We start from the raw sequence: 20489 nt of genomic DNA on the forward strand, positions 1-20489 counted from the left end.
GCAGAGAATTCATCTCTGTGGCCATCCTAAAGGTCAAATCGAAAGCTGGGGTGGAAGATGCAGAGTCAAATGCTCAGAAGGACAATGTCTGCACCAGGAATCTGCAAGGGCAGGTAGCTATGACGGGGGAGACTCGTAGCAGGGCCTATTCTGCCCACCTAAGGGCTTAGAGTTGATTTTTAAAAATACTATGCTGTCCAAAGAAACCCAGTTAGGGTCTGATTCTGTCCTCATGCTCCCTCTTTGTCATCTTTCTTAGTAGGAGCACCTGCCTGAAACCAATGATTGGTGGTTGTGAGCAGTCTGCAGAGACACACCCCTGATATGGTACTTGGGTTACCTGCACTCTGGCCTCGGTGAGGTTCACCCGGCGGGCAAGGTCCTCTCGCACGAAGGCGTCTGGGTAGTGTGTTCGCTCAAAGACGCGCTCCAGAGCCTGCAGCTGGCTGCTGTTGAAGGTTGTCCTATTCCTCCGCTGCTTTCTCTTCTTCTTCTCCTCAGAGTTCAGCTGATCATCTGGAGCAAGAGAAATTGATGCTAAGGAGTGAAAGTCATGTCAGGGGTCCCCGTTTACACTCATTTGCTGAACATCTACAGTAAGAGGTCGTTTCTTTTGCTCACATTCTTAATAAAGTGTTAGAGCAAATGTCACTTTCAGTGTTCAGATGGGGGCATTGGTGCTTTTTGACATCACAGGCCAAGGACCCCCCCATCTCCGGCTGCTGCTTCTAAATCTGGGAGCAGGTCTGAGTTGATAGAGAGACATTTCTTGCATGCCTCTTGAGGCTTTTTGCAAAGATGGCTAAAGGAAATTTTTACTCCTAACCACGTTCTCTGGAAGAAGAAGGGGAAGATGAGTAAATTGCTTTGGACCTTATTTGTTTTATGTTATATTATGTTCATTTGTAGTTTCATAAGCAAAGAAACCAACTATTTCCTGGTTCCTTCTCCTCAACATACCCACATAAACACAAAGGCAGAGTTAGAGAGGAAAAAATGTGTTCAAACTGATTAGAGGGACTCCTATTTTATCACGCATTTCCCTGGAAACACCAAGTCATTCCTAGCTACATTTGCTCAAGGCTCCATGCTCTTGCTAAAGCATGCTTCAGAGGCCCCAGCCTAGATCAGGGATGGTGCTCCGACACCATCAGCCCAAGCCAGCACTGGCCTGGGACTTGCCCTGTGAGAACACAAGTACAGGGAACAGTACTGAAAGGTCTCTGAAACACTTTTACCCAGAACCTTTGGAGAATCATGAACCCAAGTTTTCACCTGTGAAGTTCCCCCCCTTGCTTTCCTCTCAGTTCCCCCAAAGACACCTTGGCAAGCTGCTCATCCAGCCTGCCCACAGAAGTAAGAGGGTAGCATGCTCTAGTCCTGCTGCCCGTGTCAGTGTTGGTAGGAATGATGGTGGTGTGAAGCTGAGAAGAACACCAACTGTGCTACCACCCACATCAAACCATCCCCATGAGGTCTCAGCCACTACAGAGACCATGCAGTGCCCAGAGATTTAGAGCAGGGAGGTGCCGAGGCCCAAGACACATGCTCTACCTGATGAACTGAACTTCTACTTCCGATGGCCCTCCCTTCAGACTCTATGCTCAAAGCAAAACAGGGGAAATGAGAGTGAGGATGGGGGAAAGCAGGGCTTGGTCTCTTGCTCCACATTCAATAGAGAGTAGGTCTCAGCCATTTTTTTCAAACACGTGAGGCATTCTGATCCTCTCTAACTATAAATGCAAAACACACTCAAGAAAGCAACTGGGGGTGCCTTGGTGCTCAGTTGGTTAAGCATCCGACTCTTGATTTCAGCTTGGGTCTTGATCTTAGTTCAAGCCCCACATTGGGCTCCATGCAAGGCGTAGAGCCTACTTAAAAAAAAAAGCAACTAGCATGAATGATGATGTCCTAAGGAAAAGTAATACCTACCTGAGCTGTAATATTATTCTTATCACAAATTGAGGGCATGTTCCAAATTTGGGTGGGGATTCAAAGTGTAGCTTAAATCCAGGAGCTCATGGCCCAGATCTCTTAGTGCCTGACAATGAGGCCTCTAAGTGGTTTTGATCAGAGACTCCTTCTTTATGAGTACTGCCTTTCCAGAATAGAAGCTTAGAATGGACATTTCCTCTGGATATTTAAAATACCCAGATATAGTAAGTGCTTGTTGAATGTGAAACTTTTCTTGTCATTTTTGTTGAAAAATCCCATATGATTCCAATTCCATTCCTCCAGCTAAGAAAGTGCTGACACTCATTCTTTCAGTTTTAGAGTTGTGTTCACAGTTGATCATCTCAACCAGGATCATTGCTTTGAAGAAGTCACTATGACACTTTTAGTAAGAATGTCAGGTCTGTGGCATCCTGAGAATGGAGCCAATTTAATTATCATGATTTCTGGGATCTATCAAAGCCTGGAATATTCCAGCCAATACCCTGGTTATTCCACTATTCACCTATCAGCAAAATTCATTTACAATTACATCCACACTAGAATTCAAACACCTGGGGTCAAACAACACTCAGCAGTTGCCTTACGTCTGAGTTCTCCTTCCAATTTAAATATTTGGAGGCTTTCATGTTGTTCTCACTCCCTTTCCCAAATCTTTTTGTCTAGGGTTCTATCCGCCTTGTACCTGAGGTCTCTCTAGGTCATCCAGGCCTTTTTGATAGCACTACAACCTGCATTTTATGCACCTATTAAACAGAGAAGGACTCTGGAAAAAAATCCGTAGATTCCATACCTGCCCAGGACTGAGACCAATTAGAACCTAGGCTATTATGTTTATTCATATAAAGGAAACACTTTATTAAACCAATCCTATGATTTGTTTTCTTCCCTCAAGAAAAGTCTTTCTCAGGTATAACCACAAATTCCAAAGCCTTTATGCTGTTTTATGAGCCTTTTCTTATTGTACGGCCAAACTGTGATCAAGAACAAGAGTGTTTTATGTTTTGTTCTCAGTACTACAACCTGCTACACAGTCTCTTGGTTCTTTGAAATCTTCCACCGTTCACTCAGATCCCACCAACTGTCCACTATAAACCACCAGCTCCCCTGACGTGGGAGTAAGGGAAATGGAGAATTATAGTTTATGACACAGAATAAATAGCTATGATGACCTGAAACGAGGCCAGCAAAAGTTTCCCAGTGACTGTTCTTGTTGTTTTTAAGAAATGAAAACACCAGTCCAGATCATGTTGAAGGTGAGAAAAGACACACAAATAACAGGGGTTCAAGGAGTCTGGATCTGGCAAATGTCCTCCAAAGTGCAAGTATAATGGAAGGAGACAATGAGCGGGCAACCGAGACAGTTTGAGCGGCAGCCCTTGGGCTCGGCTGTCTTTGCTTGCTAACCACAAATTGTGCACTCTCTGTTTTCCTCCAAGAACACAGAAGACGGGACCCAACACAGTCTCCTGGGCTGCATGAGAGGAGACATAAACATTGCAGAGGTTTACAAATGTGGGGCATATGAAGGGCCTGTGATAAGCACTTTTAGCAGATTCTAGAGTCTGGTTGAATAGAGGGGAGAGAATTCAGTGTGTTTTTATTATTGCAGGCGGGTCATCTTTTTTGTAAAATCAGTTACGGAGAAGGCTGATTTTAACACATGCTGTCCAAGAATACTGATATCCAATTGGACATCAGGAAGCATCTCCTACTTTGGAATTCTGAAGTGGGTAGGAGTCACCAAGCTGCAAAATAACCAGAAGATGTGGATGTATTTTTATCAAAATTGTAATATTTCTAATCCAAGGTGTTTATGGATTTTATGAATGATTATGTATCTTTATGTAGTCATGGATGATTGAGTAAATTGCAAGTATATAGTTACGGCCATGATTTCTAATAAAAACCAGCAAAATGGCCTTGTGAACACAGGTGTATTTTCACTTGGAATCATGAGTCATAAAACACTGGCATCAAATGAAGCCAGAGAAATTGTCTAATTCCACCCTCTTGTTTTATAGATGAGGTAAATTAAACCTCAAAGAATGAAGTGACTTCTCCCCAAATCACAATACCAGCTATGCCTGAGCCAGAGCTAGAAGCCAGCACTCCTAATTCCACTCCAGTCTCAAGTGCAAATGACAATAGTCATGCTGTATGAAGCATCAGAGATACAAATAAAAAACAACTACCCCAGGGCAATTTTATGGGAAATACAAGTTTTTCCAAACGAGCTATATAAAGAGGGTCTAAGATGGAGGGTCTGTGTTTATCACATGCTGTCATTCCTACCAGTATAGTCTTTTAAAAAATGTAAACATTCTCATCTAGAATAGCTACTTTGATCCAGATGTTCTTGAATTTTCTTTTTCAGTGGCCTCCATAAGTCTCTGCTTCATCAATTAAATATGTGCAGGGTGATTTTTGCACAGTAGCAAACCCCATCTTCCATCTTTTCTCCACATCACCATATTAGTCCTTCGCTTTCTTTCATTTTAGGACACAGTTCATAATCTCTGTTTTCTGTGACACATCCCAACTGTTACCTCCTCTAAGACTTTGCTAATAACTTCTATCCATATTGATCTTTTAGTCTCTTGATCCCCACATATGTTTTAGTGTATAATCAAATACTTTAAAAAATTATGGTTCAGTTCTATCTGTGCAAATGTTTGTCACCTCAGTGGACTCATCTATTCCTATAGAAAAGATTTAGTTCTTTGAAATCTTCCACCGTTCACTCAGATCCCACCAACTGTCCACTACAAACCACCAGCTCCCCTGATGGGTCTCTTGATATATTACATGACAATAAAATCTTGAAAGAGTCATGGTAGTACTGTGGCATAGGAGCAGTCCTAGAAAATTAGAACTTTGGTGATTCATCTGAAGTTTTAAGGGGCTGAATAATTTCTGAATTCCAATTATTCTTTCTAATAGTCCACAGTAAATAATTAGGTTAACAGTATCTTTTGTGTCTGGAAAACTTTACTTGTAGAAGAAAGAACTTTCACCGTTTCTTTTTCAAATATGTTAGTACTCAGATTTACAGATGGGAGGAGCTGTGTGGTTCTGATTCCCTTGTAAATGCAGGAATTGGTCCTTCATTTTTATTCCTCAGTAGAAAAGCAGCTCCAAGATGAAGGAATAGTTTAAACAAGCAGAAACACAGGTGAGAAAGAGATGCTACAGAGAATGGTGTCTGTGATGGATTGGGATATTAGGACACATGTGAGCACTGCTCCAGGAAAAGAAGCCTAAATCCTAGGTGGGATGACCCTTGCGCATTCAAATACAAGTTAAGGGGAACAATAGCTCTGTCCTTGGCTCTGGGCTGGAATTCACTATGGACTCCACATCTGGCTGCCAAAACTGCACTGAAGGGTGGGTGGAGAAGACAATATGAGGAGGGCCATTCTCAAATGGCAGGACCAGGCAGCACACGAGACCCCCTACTCACTGCAGCTTTGCACTCGCCAGACAGGCTCCAGTTAACTCCCAAAGACCCCAACCCTCTTCTGCTCTGCATCTGGTGGGAGAAGCCTTGGAGATTCCAAATAGGTCAGCCAAATATAATTTAAAGGTACAGAAGAACATATTTTAGGAATAAAATCTGAAGAAAAATGTGTTTCGTATGCCTGAGTCACATCAATTTGGAAAGAAATCTGATGCAAGAAGATAAAACGCCAGCTTCAGTAGCAGAGACCAACCACCACATCAAAGCTTGCCTTCTTCCTTTTGGTTGAAAACATGGCAGGCAAGCGGATCTAAAGAGCAGCCCGCTGATCATTTTATGGGCATTGAAGAATGTTTTCAAAGGGACTTACATTGCACAACAACTACTTACTTTAATGGGATTTGTGTGGTTCGGGCCCTGCAACCTTTGGAAAATTGAAGGGAAGTATAATTGCAAAAGCCACTAAAAACTGTTTAGCTTTTACTGCAAGGCCTATGAAAAGCAGCAAGATACAACTGTGGCATGCATTTGAGTTTCTTTGGTTACACTAAGCTCCAATTGCAATTAGGACAGCATCCTTTTAATATGTTCCCTGATAAATGGCACATGGGTCATTTCACTGGCAACACTGTTGCCATGTAGACTGAGCCTAGCGCATCACAATGATGAAAGCCAAGTTTAACAGCACATCCGCACCTTCTCAACAGCATACCTGGGATCCTCCAGCACTGAAGCCCAGCAACTGTCAAGACTGACCAGGTCTCTGCCAAACAGACGCCCGGCTATGCAGCTACATCCACCTCCAGGTACATCGGCACACTGCAGCTGCCAGACCTTCAACTTCACACGATGGTTCTTGATGTGCATATTTTTTCTTTACTGTCAACTTGGCAAGTAACACTACTTATTCTTAGTTGAGTATCAGACCTAAACCTTAGAAAAAGCATGAAAATACCTCAAATGTAATTTTAGGGACATACATCTTTTGGAGAATGAAATGCTCTTATGAGGTATTATTATTTGTAATAGTTTTGACCCAAAAGCTGAGCCGGTAGAGGCTACAGCAGCTACAGCAGCTTTCTGTAGAGGTAGTTCAGTGTTGACCTCTCTCATGATAGCTGACTCTTCATTGAAAGACAGAACACCGAAGAGCCTGAGGTTTCCTCATGGGACTTGTACTACTTTTGACTCTTCGTCTGGCATAGTTCCTTGCACCTCTCTAGGACAGATACTTTCCCAGAGAGCCAAAACTCTGAATCACCTTATCTTAACTTTAACTCTCTTGAGACATATTTTTGAAAAGATTCCTAATCAGAACCCCCATGGAGACCCAATATAAAGTGAGCATCTTCATGCAGTTCCATGCTGGAACCCTCACTCTCTTTTGGAACTATATGCATAATTTCCCCCATGCTGGTATCTTCCAGGTGACTCTGAGTCTATTTTCGACTATAACCTTGGGGTACAAAGTTTATGTGTGCATTTGATGCTCAATAATACAAATTAGTGATCAGATGTAAAATATTCATATATTGGAATTATTATTATAGGAATTCAATTGCTGAACAAATACCTTCTCTTTGATGAAAAATAAAATAAAATTTTGGCTTCAAATATGTAACCTACTCCCAATTTCCCTGTGGATGAATCACTTATTTACCTATTTTTCAATTCATTTCTAGATGTAAAAAAAAAAAAAAAAAAAAAAAACAGAAAATGAGAATGTTCCCATCAGACCCAACTGAACTGCCACTGGGAAGTAGGCATAGTGGAGGAGGGAGTAGAAGATGAAATGGCTTGGAAATCACGATGACCTGTGCTCTCCCACAGGCCCTGCTACCTACTGGCTGTGTGGCCCTAGATAAGGCGCCTTCCTTCTCTGAGACTCCGTTTACAAAACAGTAAGACAGAAGTAAGATTACTTATTTCCTAGGGTCATTTGACAATGTAATGAACACATCGTAGGCATATAGTCTGGCACATAGTAGGCATTTGGTAAGTGTTGGATTTCACACCCACCACTGCTTTCAGTTTCTCTTCAGAGACAGACTGCTCAAAACCACTGCTGTTATTTCTTTTTTTTTCCTGCTGTTTTGCTGTTTGTTGGTATTTAATCAGTAAGATTTCTATCACAGTATAACTATAGAGAAAGTGAGAGAACCACTCTCATGTGTGATATGACTTCATTAGTACTATGGAGTGCAGGATTGAAACCTCAGGAGCTTGACAAATGAATAAAAGCTTTAAAAGTCAAGATCTGAGACACGGTGGTTGATCCAAAATTGTGCCATGAAAGTCAGGCACAGATGTTTGTCTGAAAAGTCCCATTTGGGACATTTTTTGCTCCTAGTCAACCCCTGGCTTTCTAACAAGACAATTTTCCTTTCTCAATTCACATTTTGAGGAAACATTCAGAAAGCAGGCAGATTCTACACTCACAGACAGGTAAAGACGCTGGCACCTTTAACAAGTAACCTCACTAGAAATGAATTAAAAAAAAAAAAAAGGACAAGAAAAAGGAAGAAGGCCAAGGGCTAAAGTCAGGCTATGAAAATTCAGTGATTTCCCAGTCTGTGTGCCTTGGGTTGACTAATTCAGTTGCCACATGTCTAAAAACACAAAACTTAGGTCATGTTACTCAATATTTATTCAGTGACTTTTTTTTCTAAATGTCTGAGCACGTTGGTAAATGCCAAAGGGATAAAAAGAAAACCAAGAAAGGCAAAGTTCTGGGAAAAGAGTGAGTTCTGACTGAGATTTTAAAAGCTTTCTAAATTTGCCATATTCCAGGTGTGTGGTCCCTGTGAAAGTACTGGTATTTGAGTAGGATTACAAACAGAGCTCTAGATGAGCCATAAGCTCCTGCCTTCTGCTGGTGGCATTTTTCCTTTGTAGTGGGACTGTTGTCATTTTGTAAGAGACACAACATCAATCTTGACATTAGCAGCAGAAATTGGTATCTTCATGGGAGGTATGCACTCTAAATTGTCTTTTTAAAAAAAATTTTTTTTGTAATAAACTTTAATGTTCTAAAGAAAAATCTGGGGGAAAAAAAGGTTTTAAAAAAAAGCACAACTGAAAGCAGAGAGCAATGAAAGAGATGTACATCATTAATGAGGAAGCTCAGCTCCTGGAAGGACAGCAATGAAGAACATGACTCTTAGTTGGGTAAAAGACAAAAGAGGCTATCCTGAGGCATTTAAGTACTCAAGAAGAGAGGCATGACCTCACTTCCTTACCTTTTTCATCTCAAGTTATTTTTTCTCTTTTTTTTTTTCATTTTTTTTTTCATCTCAAGTTTTAGCTGTAGGACAGGAAGCTTACAACACAGAAAGCCACAAGGAACAGAATTTTCATTGCAATAAGAGGCAGAGTCAAGATAATTCTGTAACAACACCATATAGAGTAAAAGAGGGGGCCTGAAGAGAAAGGTAAAGCCCCTCTGAGATGTTGCTCTAGTCATTGACAACAGACCTATACAAAGACTCAAATATGTTAAAATAGTCAACATAAGAAGCTTGATATTTTTAAATGATGTTTAAGTGAAAGGAAATTAAAATTCTCTCTTTTTTAAGGTTTATATATTTATTTCAGAGACGGCACACACATCAATGGGAGGAGGGACAGAGGGAGAGAGAGAGAGAGAGAGAGAATCTCAAGCAGACTCCCCATTGAGTGTGGATTCCAATGCTGGGTTCAATCCCAGGACCATAAGATCAAGACTTGAGCTAAAACCAAGAGTTGGACACTTACCCGACTGTGCTACCCAGGCACCCATAAAATTCTTCTTTAGGAGTAAGAAAAGCCAAATGTAAACAGTGATCTAAAGCTTAATATGTTTTGGAAGAATATGCCACACTATAACATCTTTTCATTTCAATCCTGTCAAAGATGTAAGATATAAACAATACATCCTTTAAAAATCGCAACAATTATGCATACACATTTCCTTCTATTGTGTTTTAAATTCTTTTTTTTTAAATTTTTATTTATTTATGATAGTCACACAGAGAGAGAGAGAGAGAGGCAGAGACACAGGCAGAGGGAGAAGCAGGCTCCATGCACCGGGAGCCCGACGTGGGATTCAATCCTGGGTCTCCACGATCGCGCCCTGGGCCAAAGGCAGGTGCTAAACTGCTGCGCCACCCAGGGATCCCTGTGTTTTAAATTCTATTATAGAACAATTATATAAAGGGCTTTGGATCAACTATCAGGAGGCCTAGATTCTAACTCAGCATGATTGCTGGTCACATCTATGATGTTAAGGCCTCAGTGTCCTCACTGGCAAAATTACAGGTTGGACTAGGTGACTAAGATCTCTTTCAAATCCAGCATTGTGGACTTTTAGGATTGTTTTATTTGTTTATTTATTTTTTGTATGTAGCCCAATAGAAAACTTTCAATAATTGCTTAAGGCAATATCTGAGTCTTGTCCTTTTGTTATTATTGTTGTGTTTTTTGTTTTGTTTTGTCTTTTAGAACACCTTTGGCTAGATGATATATTGGATGAGAACTATACTGTAATTACCCATGCCTGGAGAAAACCCAGGTGACTGACTTCTTCCACCATACTCAGAGCACTCTACAGAGATCAGTCTCAAGTTGCAATATGACTCTTTAGTTTAAAGAAATTAGTTCACCTGTCAGCACAAATGAGAGAAAGAGGAAACCTGAATGTTTCTAAGAGACTTTAAATTTAGCAAACAGAAATGAGATTGCTATTTCTTTTCTTTCTTCTAATAGTTTTGACTCCCTAACCTTGGGTTAGCTGACAGTAGCCATACTGAAAATAGTGTTTTTATCAACCAGCTTAGGCTACTCCCCAAAGGGTCATCACTAACAATGATCACACTCCTGACCTATCACCTTATTCATTCATTTGAATAAATATTTATTGAGCATATGCTACATACATGCCGGGCAAACACTCTGAGATATACAGGGAAATATTATGTAGTCTGACTTCAAGAACTCTATAACCAGTTTGAGGAAAGCAGTCACACAAAGTAAAGTTACAGCAATAAAAAGATATTCCAGTAGGGGGGCAGACATCAGAGCCTGTAACAGGCAAGGGGGGAGGGCAGAGATCACAGAATGGGTGGTAGGTCAAAACACAGTCTGCAGAGGCTTTCTCTGTCCTATTGAAGTCCAGCATCCCTCTCTCAGCCACATTGTGACATGTCACTCCATTCACCCAACTCTGGTTGCATTACAGATGGTGGTGACATTTTCCTTGTCCTTTGTTTTGCTCTTTGGCTTTGATTTTTTGTAAAAATGCCTAGGCCTTTACTGTTTCCATGGACTCTTTTTTTTTTAAAGGTGTTTATTTTTTTTTATTTTTAAGATTTTATTTATTTATTCATGAGACACAGAGAGAGAGTGAGAGAGAGAGAGAGAGAGAGAGAGAGGCAGAGAGAGAAAGAGAGAATCAGGCTCCATTCAGGGAGCCTGATATGGGACTTGATCCTGGAACTCTGGGATCACACCCTGAGCTGAACGCAGATGCTCAACTGCTGAGTCACCCAGGTGTCCCTCCACTGACTCTTTATATCAATGGCTTCTTGTCCTCCTCCAAGCCTCAGTTTACTTGTCAGCAGTTTACAGGACCTTCTCTGATCACCAACTGGAAGCAGCCTTGCCCTCATTATTCTCTTCCAGCATCTGAACCATTTGCCTTCTAACAGCATTTCTGACCAAATGTAATTATTCCTGCTGTTTGCCTCACTAGAATATGAGCTCCATAAGGAATCTTATGTGACTTGTTAACTATATGTCTCAGCACCCAGCATTAGTGCCTAGTACATTTTAGGTACTTTTCTTGGAATGACAGAAAATTTGTTAATGGTGCTTGGTGAAAATGCCTATTTAAGGGTCACCTGGGCAGCTCAGTTGGTTAAGAATCTGCTTTCAACTCAGGTCATGATCCTGAGATCCTGTGATTGAGCCCTGCACCAAGCTCTTTGATTGATAGGAAGCCTGTTTTTCCCACTCTCTGCCCTTCCCCCTGTTCATGCTTGCTTTCTCTCAAATAAATAAATAAAATCTAAAGCAAAAGAAAAAAGAAAATGCCTATTTGGCATAACCTGGTCAACTCACATTCAGCCACCAAACCTGACAGCCTTTTCTAGGATGAGTTTCTGGAAAATCTTGGCACACAAATTTTCCTGAAATGAAGGTTTACTGCATTGTTTACAATGCATGTAAATTCCAGGAGATGTGTTATCAGGCTTTTCATTCACTTTCTCTGTAGAGGACTTTTCATCAGTAATTATCTCCCCAAATAAGAAGGCAAGCCTCGAAGGCAGTTGAGCCAATCCTGTAAGGCAGAGTCCCTACATCTCAGCAGCACCAATAAATGTTGGGCTTTGATAATGATGACACATATGGAATTACTGACCACTTTAGACATGCCCTGGTGTGGTCATTTCTTTGTGCCAAAAATTATGTTTAGCTTCAGGTTATATTTTCTTCTAATTCGTCATTTCTAGTCACTGTGTTTTCTGTTCCCTTTCATTGGCAAAAGAGCTGGGGCAAAAACCTAGCTGCTTCATTCTCCACCGTACAGCAACATGACCACTTGCCAACCACACCTAAACCTTAATTATATGGTGATTTCCTCTCCAAGGATGTGTGACTGTTTTAACGAGTAAGGAAGCCGATGCACTAAGGTCACATGAGCAGAAAAAAAAAGGTTTTGGGCAAAATACTCAAAGACCCAAGTGGAATAATCTTATTCCACTGAATCGTGTCCCTTGTTGTTGAACAGCCCTAAAGAACTCCTTGTCAATAGGTGATTCTGTCCGCCTGGAGTGGAAACCTATGAGTAATCTATGTGTCACTATGACTCATGTCATGGCCACCACTTCCAATTCCCCATCATCTGAAAGTTGGCAGGAAGAGTTCATACTGCTCAACAGGCAGAAGCCAGGATGCAGGAAAGACCTAATAACAAATTTTATTGATTAAAAGGAAAGATAACCAAGGGTGCCTTGGTGGCTCAGTCCCTTGAGCTTCTGACTCTTGATCTCAGCTCAGGTCTAATCTCAAAGATGTTGTTCAACCCCCTAGTTGGGCTCCACACTAGACTTGGAGCCTACTTAAAAAAAAAAAAAAAAAAAAAAAAAAAAAACAGAAAAGGAGGATAACCAAGGTTAAGGACAATGGTTTCCTAGTCACTACCCAAATTATTCTAGTCCTTGGCATCTGTTTCTAATGTACTTTCAGAGCCAGTGCAGACATTCTTCCTTCTACCTCCTGGAGTCTTTTTATTTATTTATTAATTTTCAGATTTCCCTCATTTTTAAATTTTTTCCAAATTTGTAAAATATTTTCATTAAAGGACTTTGATAGCAATATGCTGAAGCAAGAGGAAGGACACACAGGAGCAGGCTGGTGTGTCATTCCAGGACAGAGCCACTCCCCAAACACTGATAGAACTTCCGTTTGCCTGCTTTCTTAGTCTCTATTCCTCTGCAATTCCAATTCAAATGGTATAGAGTTCAGTGACCTGATTAACTTACTGGGAAGCTAACACTTTTAAAATAAAGTATCTTGGGCAGCCCCGGTAGCTCAGTGGTTTAGCGCCACCTTCAGCCCAGGGTGTGATCATGGAGACCCGGGATTGAGTCCCACATCCGGCTCCCTGCATGGAGCCTGCTTCTTGCTCTGCCTGTGTCTCTGCCTCTCTCTCTCTCTGTGTGTCTCTCATGAATAAATAAATAAAATCTTTAAAAAAAATAAATAAAAGAAAGTATCTTAGGAATAAACCGGAAGATTTTATGAACTCAGGGGACCCCTATAAAAACATAAACTGATCAGGTGGGAGAAGAGATTTTGGAAAATCAGATTTTATAAATAAAATGTTTGCCATAAATTGGTTAAAGGAAATTAAATGTGTGATAGTGGATTTAGGCAGAAGTGGGGAGGGACATCCTAAACTACAGATTACATTTTTTTTATCTAATCAAAGGAGTTATTTACAAGGAAATCTGCCCCTTTTTGGCTACTCAGCATGTTTTGCAGACTCTTGTTGGGTTCCTTCTTCACTTTATCCATTTGGTTATTTCTAAAATCTTCCAGGGATAGTGATCACACCTCCTTTGATAGTAATTTTCTTCCTCTATTACAGATCTGTTAGTTGGTGGGTGATATATTAGGATTATGATTTTCCCTCCTGGAGACTTCAGCTTTAGAACCAGTCCCAGCTCTTCCCAAGGCCCAGGGACCCTAGCTTTGTCAGCCACTGCAGATGAGTGGTCATGTAATATTAGATAGTTAACTTCTTGATTGGAGACAGCCCTCCCCCTTTTTTAAATAGCAAATCTTTTCTCTAATTAGTCATAGCCCCAGACCAGATTTATACAATAGTGACTTTATACTTTCCCCACATGTTCCACAATTCAATATTTTAAGAAGTTTTTTCATAGAATTGTATCATTAAGACAACTTTATATAATGGGGGGTAGCTCCAGTGGATTAGAAATCAGACAATGTGGGTTTTCATCCTGTCTGTCCCTAAAAAGTCACATGATCTGCCCCCCTCCAGTCATGTAATCTTAAGAATGTAACTTTGCCTGGGGTGCCTGGGTATGCATTCTGTTAAACATGAGACTCTTGGTTTCAGCTCAGGTCATGATCTCAGGGTTGGGAGATTGAGCCCTGAGTTGAACCCTGAATCAGGCTCTACACTCAGCATGGAGTCTGCCTGAAATTCTCTCTCCCTCTCCCATTCTTGCTCATGTGCTCTCTCTCTCTCTCTCTCTCTCTCTCAAATAAATAAATAAACCTTAAAAAAAAGGTAACTCTGCCAAACGGGTTTCCATTTCTATTGCTGTCAAATAGGGCATTGCATTAGACTTAAATATCTCTTCTTACAAAGTCCTCTTCAAATACTTGATGAATGGATAAATCTGTACTCTTGTAGAGTAAATAACAATATATTTATTTATGAATTATCTCCATTTTTATAATCTATTAATTTAACAATGGATTGACTAGAGTTTATATAACTCCATGAATACAGATTTCTATAGTCAAATGTGTAATTTTCTTAATGTTTTAAGTTACATTACTGATTATTTTTGTGAATATCAGAGTTATTTGAACATCATATGGATGCTTATTTTTATTTTCAGTAATTTTTAAAGAAAATGATCCGATTTGGCAGTTATATAAACAACTGAGAAGACAGCAAGATTGAAAAACAGTTTTGCCAAGTTGTAGAATTTTAAAATAATTTTATACCTAAAGATGGAGGACATATTTCTCATAAAATGTATGTGTGCGTGTGTGTGTACATGGTATGTGTGGGTGTCTGCATGGGTGTATGTGTGACTCAGCTCAGAGAATCCTGGGTTGAACTATAACAGTGCTATAAACATGAGAACTAGAAGCAGATCCAATTGCTCACAGTGTAAAGGACAAACCTGTGGCATTGTGAAAGATCTTACTCATTTGGGCTTTCTGTAGAGCCCACTAAAACTGCTGAGAGCTATCACCATTACCTAGTCTCATGCCAACTATATCTGGTAACTCGCTTTGACATATCAGTTTCTAGGTAGAAGCTCCAAGACAATGGCTCATGTGATATCAGTGCCAGCTGGAGCCAGCTGCAAGCAAAAATCTCCACAGTATTTTAAATAGATATTTCAGATGTTTAAAATTTAAATAAAACAAGGCAGAGTGTGTAACGTTCCAAGTGAAGTCAATTGCCAAGTTGTGTTGGTTGGTACAACCACGTACTGTATCAATGGAGTCATAAATTGCTGCATAATGCAGACACGTAGGAGGAGGGAAAGGTGACAAAAAAATAAAAAGAGTGGGAGTGCATTAAAGGTGAATCCCCAAGGATACTCTTCCATTAAACTCTGAGAGCTTACAAAGTGACACCATCCCACTCCAACCCAAGTAGTATGTGAGCCTTTGGAGCCATATGCAATATATGTTTCAAAGTCTAGACCAAAGCTACTAGGTAAGTTTTATTGGTCCCTCTAGAAAGCAGTTTTTTTGACAGGACTGGAAAAATAATGTTACAAAGGATCCAGTAACAACAGAATCTAGGCCTGTTAGTTAGATTCCAAGTTGATGCCTCTTCCAAAAGGAAAGCATCCAGAAAAACAATATATTCCCTAGACTAGGTGAGCAAGTCCAATGTTTAGAATTAGGAAAAGTTTGGTATATAACTCAATTATATCAGGGTTAAGATCTGTTGATGCAAATCTGTTTACCATTTTATTTGCTTCAACAAATACAACCATAAAGGTAAGTTTCTCCAAGATCATCCCTTGTGGGAGCTTAAAACAAAAAATAGGAAGATATATGTCCCTGGCTTTCCAAAGCCTATGCTGCCTCTAAAGGTTCATTTAAGAATACAGTACAGCTGAAAAGGCAAGTTTGCATACATCCAGTCCCTGTACAATGACCGTGGTGACCGATGACCAATGAATCAATTACATCTTGTGCACCCTACATAACCTTTGGAGATGATGAATATTTGGAGTGTGTTTTTGTGGTCTCAAGCCAAAAGTTAACCGCAGCCTAGAGATCATTGAACCTCAGGAAAATAACTAGAAATCTATGTTCCCCACTCTATTTTCAATGTATTTGGAGAGAACAGAATTCCATTAGAGAGAGACAATGTAATTGTGTTCATAACTTCTGAGTTGAAAGGTTGCATTTATATGATTCCTTTCTTCCAAAGATCATAAAATACCTCACAGATGCTATTTCATTTATATTTCAAATCTCTTTATGGTATAAGAAAAGAATGCAATACAGTTTTAACAAAAAAAAAAAACACTAACAATTTAATAGTGGTTAGGAAAACTAAGCAAAGTAACCTTTATCTAATTTCATATATAGGGGAAACCAAATCTAATAACATTTAAAATAAGTGTGTCTTAAAGGATTGTAAGTGAGGTTCAGATAAGATGACTTTTCTAAAAATACTAGACATATATGAAAGGCATTATCGTTGTAAACTTTGTGAAGGCAGAGACAATATTTTGTACCTCTTTCACATACTTTCTAGGATCTAACACTGGATGAATACTAAGTGCTTAATAAACATTCCTTGATAACAATTAGAGTACTTATTGTTTGCCAGGAACCATTGTTAGGTGCATTACATGTAATATTTCATATTTCATTCCCCTAAGAGGTCATGTTATAGCTATCCTCATGCTACAGATGAAGAGGCTGAGGTTGAGAGAGGATGAGCAACCTGACCAAAGACATGTAGCAAAGGCTCCCTGACTCCTGGCATTTTGACTACAAAGCCCAACTTCTGAAACTCTTTACTCCTCTTGCTTTTCATAGAACCAGAGATCCCAAAAGGATGTAGAGGTTATTAAATCTGTTTCTTAAACTATTAAAAAGTGGAAGAACTTTTAATGAGTGGATAGGAATTTGAGAGTGTGTGTTGGGTATCATTTTAATCCAGAAATTGAAATAGATAAAGAGACCAATTTCTTGACATGATTGGGTTGCAATTGTATGATTTTTATAAGAGGTGTTTCATTCAGAGAAATGCTTCTAAGCATTTGATTTGGCAACAAATTGAGAATTGAAGTTACAGTCCGCAAACTATTTCTATTCTTCTGCTGATCATCTAGTTACAGATCCCTACCCGAATCGTGGGAGCATAAATCCGATTATGCACGAGGCCAATGGGAACAAGATAATTGCATAGATCTAGTACCCATCCATTACATGCGGCATCATAAATCACTGAACTGCCACAACCTCAGCTTTCTGGAATCCCCAAGTTGTTTGAATCACTCTACGACTGCCATTTATGGAAGAACCATATTATACTGTCTTTGCCTTAAGGGCTATCGAAATAAAATGTAAAATTTGAGTGTTTACCCTTCAGAGGGTGCTCATGTGATAGAATACTGGCAACATGAGAAAACAAATCAAAATTTGGTATCTTTTGATGTGAACATGGGCAAGCACCTCAATCTAAGGATCTGGTTAAGAAATTAGGAAACTAAGTGGGTAATTCTCTTTTTAGTCCTTTTGTGATGAACATTACATTTGTTAGCAGAAATGTGGGTCTGCTTTTCCCTCACACACACCTCACACACATGCCAACTCCGTAGGGGGGAGTCTGACAAATGTGTAATTCTTGAACAAAGTAAGCAAAGCATTTGGCCTGAGTAGAGACAGAATGATCAGATGGCCACAGATTAAAAGTTCATGCCCAAGGCTTATTTGAGCCTTTAAACCCTGGAATTGAAATTAAATTGCATTGATGAATCCATTCAGATTCCTTATCTAGTGTTTTCTTTCTATTCAACACAATGTATGTTTACTGCTCCCCTACTGGCTGGTGGGTATGAAAGGTCAGTGGCCTCCACCTCCATAAGGAGCTCGCGGTTTAGTGAGAAAAACAGATATATAAACAAATAAGTTCTTTAAATGGACTAACTAAAATAATGGAGGCATATATTGTCAAGTTGTGGCACAATGGATGGCTCAACTGTATCTTACTATGTGAGAAAAGAGTCACAGAAAAGAAGAAGCATTTGCACTGAGTTTTGAAGGAAAAATACACATTTTGACCAAGGGGGAAAGTCTGGAATGGATGGAGCAGAGCGATAAAAGCAGTATGACTCATTCCTAATAGTGGATTGTCACCTCATTCATTCCTCACTACAGCACCATGTAGAAGGATGTCATTGTCCTAATTTTAGAGGTTCACAGAAGTTGATGTCTCAAGAATGTAGGGCTGGTAAGTGATATGATCTTGACTGTCCCGTGTTGCCACAGCTGAGCATTTGGGAGCTCTGGGGAGAGAGGAGACAGCCGAAGCTGCTGGGGAAGCAGGGCCAGATGGTGGCGGGCCTCTTACATTGTGCCTTTGGACTTCATTTTTTAGTGCAAGGGAGTCAGTAATGGATTTTTCAGCAGGGGAGTGGGTGACAGGAATCTTTTTGCCTTTCAGACAGCATCCTGGTAATTGCATGAAGCTTGGTTTTGACTGGGTATGAGACAAACTTCAGCATTGTATAGATTTGGAAGGTCAGCACAAATAATGTGGACCATCCTGTTATTTTTTGTGGTCAGGATGCTTGATGCTTCTCTGATTCTTAAGCTTCCACCATCATATTTGTCCATGATCTTCCACTATCTCCCCGACCTGGGCCTGTTTTTAACTCTTCTGCTCAACTTTCTTTCTACCTATGAAGTACCTATGTATGTAATTACTAAGGATACAAAGTACAAATTCAAGACATGAAGAAGTATAACTTTGTAGCACATGGGAGTGCTCTAAAGGTCTTTCCAAATAGTCCAAATATATATCTGAAAATTCCATGCACCTCTATGTCAGAAACCTGCAGAACACAACCCACTAAAGACTCTATCCCTGGTGGAAGTGTCTCCTACCTTCCAACCTTCCACCTGAGACCTGGTGAACTTTCCAGGATCCTGAGGAGCCTCACTTGAAGCCACTGATTCATCAAAAAGGAGTATTTCCAAAACCACAGTATCAGATACTACAAAAATTGGCCTTAGGGTATTTTTAAATTGCTAACTCCACTGGTGCATTTAAAATATAATTGCATATATATGAAAGCTCTAGAAACACATCCATTTGTACTTTGAGGCAAACTGGTATTTTTCATTGTATTTTTGTGCTGCTTTGCTTCATTTTTAAACATAGTAATCCCCATTCAAATCTAAGCAAGGCTGTCTCCTTTAGAGCCCACAGGAACCTTCTTTCTCTCTTCTTTGCCACTCTGAAGCCCCTTTTACTATAATTTTCCTTCCGGTCTTGTGATGAACAGACTCCCTGAGATTCCCTTCCCCATGGCCATGCTCATAATAACAGTTTTCTGCAAACTGACCATAGTCTCCTCCTTGCCATTTATCTGGAGGAGCTGTGTGCAAGCCAGAGCTCCAGAAATGGAACAGAGAAAGAAGCAGGATACACTGAAGAACTCAAAGAATCTTTCTCATTTCAAGGAACCAAACATTTACCTCTCTGTAAGAGTTTTGTGGAAGAATAAAAATTAAAAGTGAAAAAAAAAAAACACAAAACCTTATTAATGTTTGCCGGGGGAACAGAAAAGCTTTCTCCACAAGAAAAGTCCTTTCTGTACTGAAATTGGCAGCCAGACGGCCTGAACATTTATCTCCTGCACAGAAAGTGCTCTGTCAGGCAAGCTGTGACTAACAATACGCTGAAAAACACGCCACAGACTTCCACTGTATTTTATTTGGCAGAGAGGAATTATTCCTCGGCACAAAGTATTTGCAACTGGCATTGGTTAAACAAGAAATTACAACCTTTAAAAGCCCTATTTATCATTAGCTGCAAAAGTGCAGACTTCACCGTCAATTACTCTGACAAAAGATTACAGACCATCAACACCGCACACAGGAGAACAACAGTCTTGGGGGCCAGTGGGCCTCTCAGAAGGGATGATTAGAAAGTTAACGGCCAGGAGCCCCTTCTCCAGGGACCCCCGCTCCCCAACCCTTCCTTGCCCACCCTGCTCCCCTCTGCAGGCTAACTCTCCTGCCTCTAGCACTCACTCTCCCTTCACATCTGCCAGCAGAAGCTGGTAGACCAGCAAGCTTTCCCCAGAAAGATGCCATAGTTACAGAAGTTGGTGCTTAAGAATCATTGGCCAAGTCAGGTCGGCAGCGACTTTGCTCCAATTCTGTTCTGAATGTGTTCTGTTGATAAAAATGGAAATTACAAGTTTGATTTTTGAAAGCTAAAGCAATAATATGGTGTTATTCCTCTCAGCTGCTTCATTTGGAGGCTCAATGGACGGAAAAATAGTGGATTTTAATAAGCCAAAGGCCTCCAATGTGACGCTAAAAAAACCCTCCTAAACACTGAATGGTGCTATGTATTCTTGGAAGAAGGTTTTTTTGCATTTCACTGAGGCATCAGCCCATCTTTAAATGATTTCATCCCCTAGGAACAGAAAAACAAAGAGAAGCTTTGTTCTCCAGACCTTAAAATTAAAGAAAAAATTATTCTCAAGTACTTATATAAGTGGCAAGAGATCTTTCCTTTTTAAAAAGATTTTATTTATTTATTTTAGCGGTGGGGGGGAGT

At 40.1% G+C, this 20489-nt stretch overlaps 1 protein-coding gene across 2 annotated transcripts in view; it reads right to left on the bottom strand.

Annotated features, from left to right (window-relative positions):
* PRRX1 (paired related homeobox 1) overlaps nucleotides 1-20489 on the bottom strand; it is a 72799-nt gene that overhangs the window by 16971 nt on the left and 35339 nt on the right. For both annotated transcript variants that reach the window (XM_055323899.1, XM_055323900.1), the window contains exon 2: nucleotides 341-516. In XM_055323899.1, the coding sequence (XP_055179874.1) occupies nucleotides 341-516 (176 nt within the window). The remainder of the gene's footprint in view (nucleotides 1-340; nucleotides 517-20489) is intronic.

This window comes from Nyctereutes procyonoides, unplaced genomic scaffold (genome assembly GCF_905146905.1).
Source record: "Nyctereutes procyonoides isolate TBG_1078 unplaced genomic scaffold, NYPRO_anot_genome, whole genome shotgun sequence".
Lineage (NCBI taxonomy): Eukaryota > Metazoa > Chordata > Mammalia > Carnivora > Canidae > Nyctereutes > Nyctereutes procyonoides.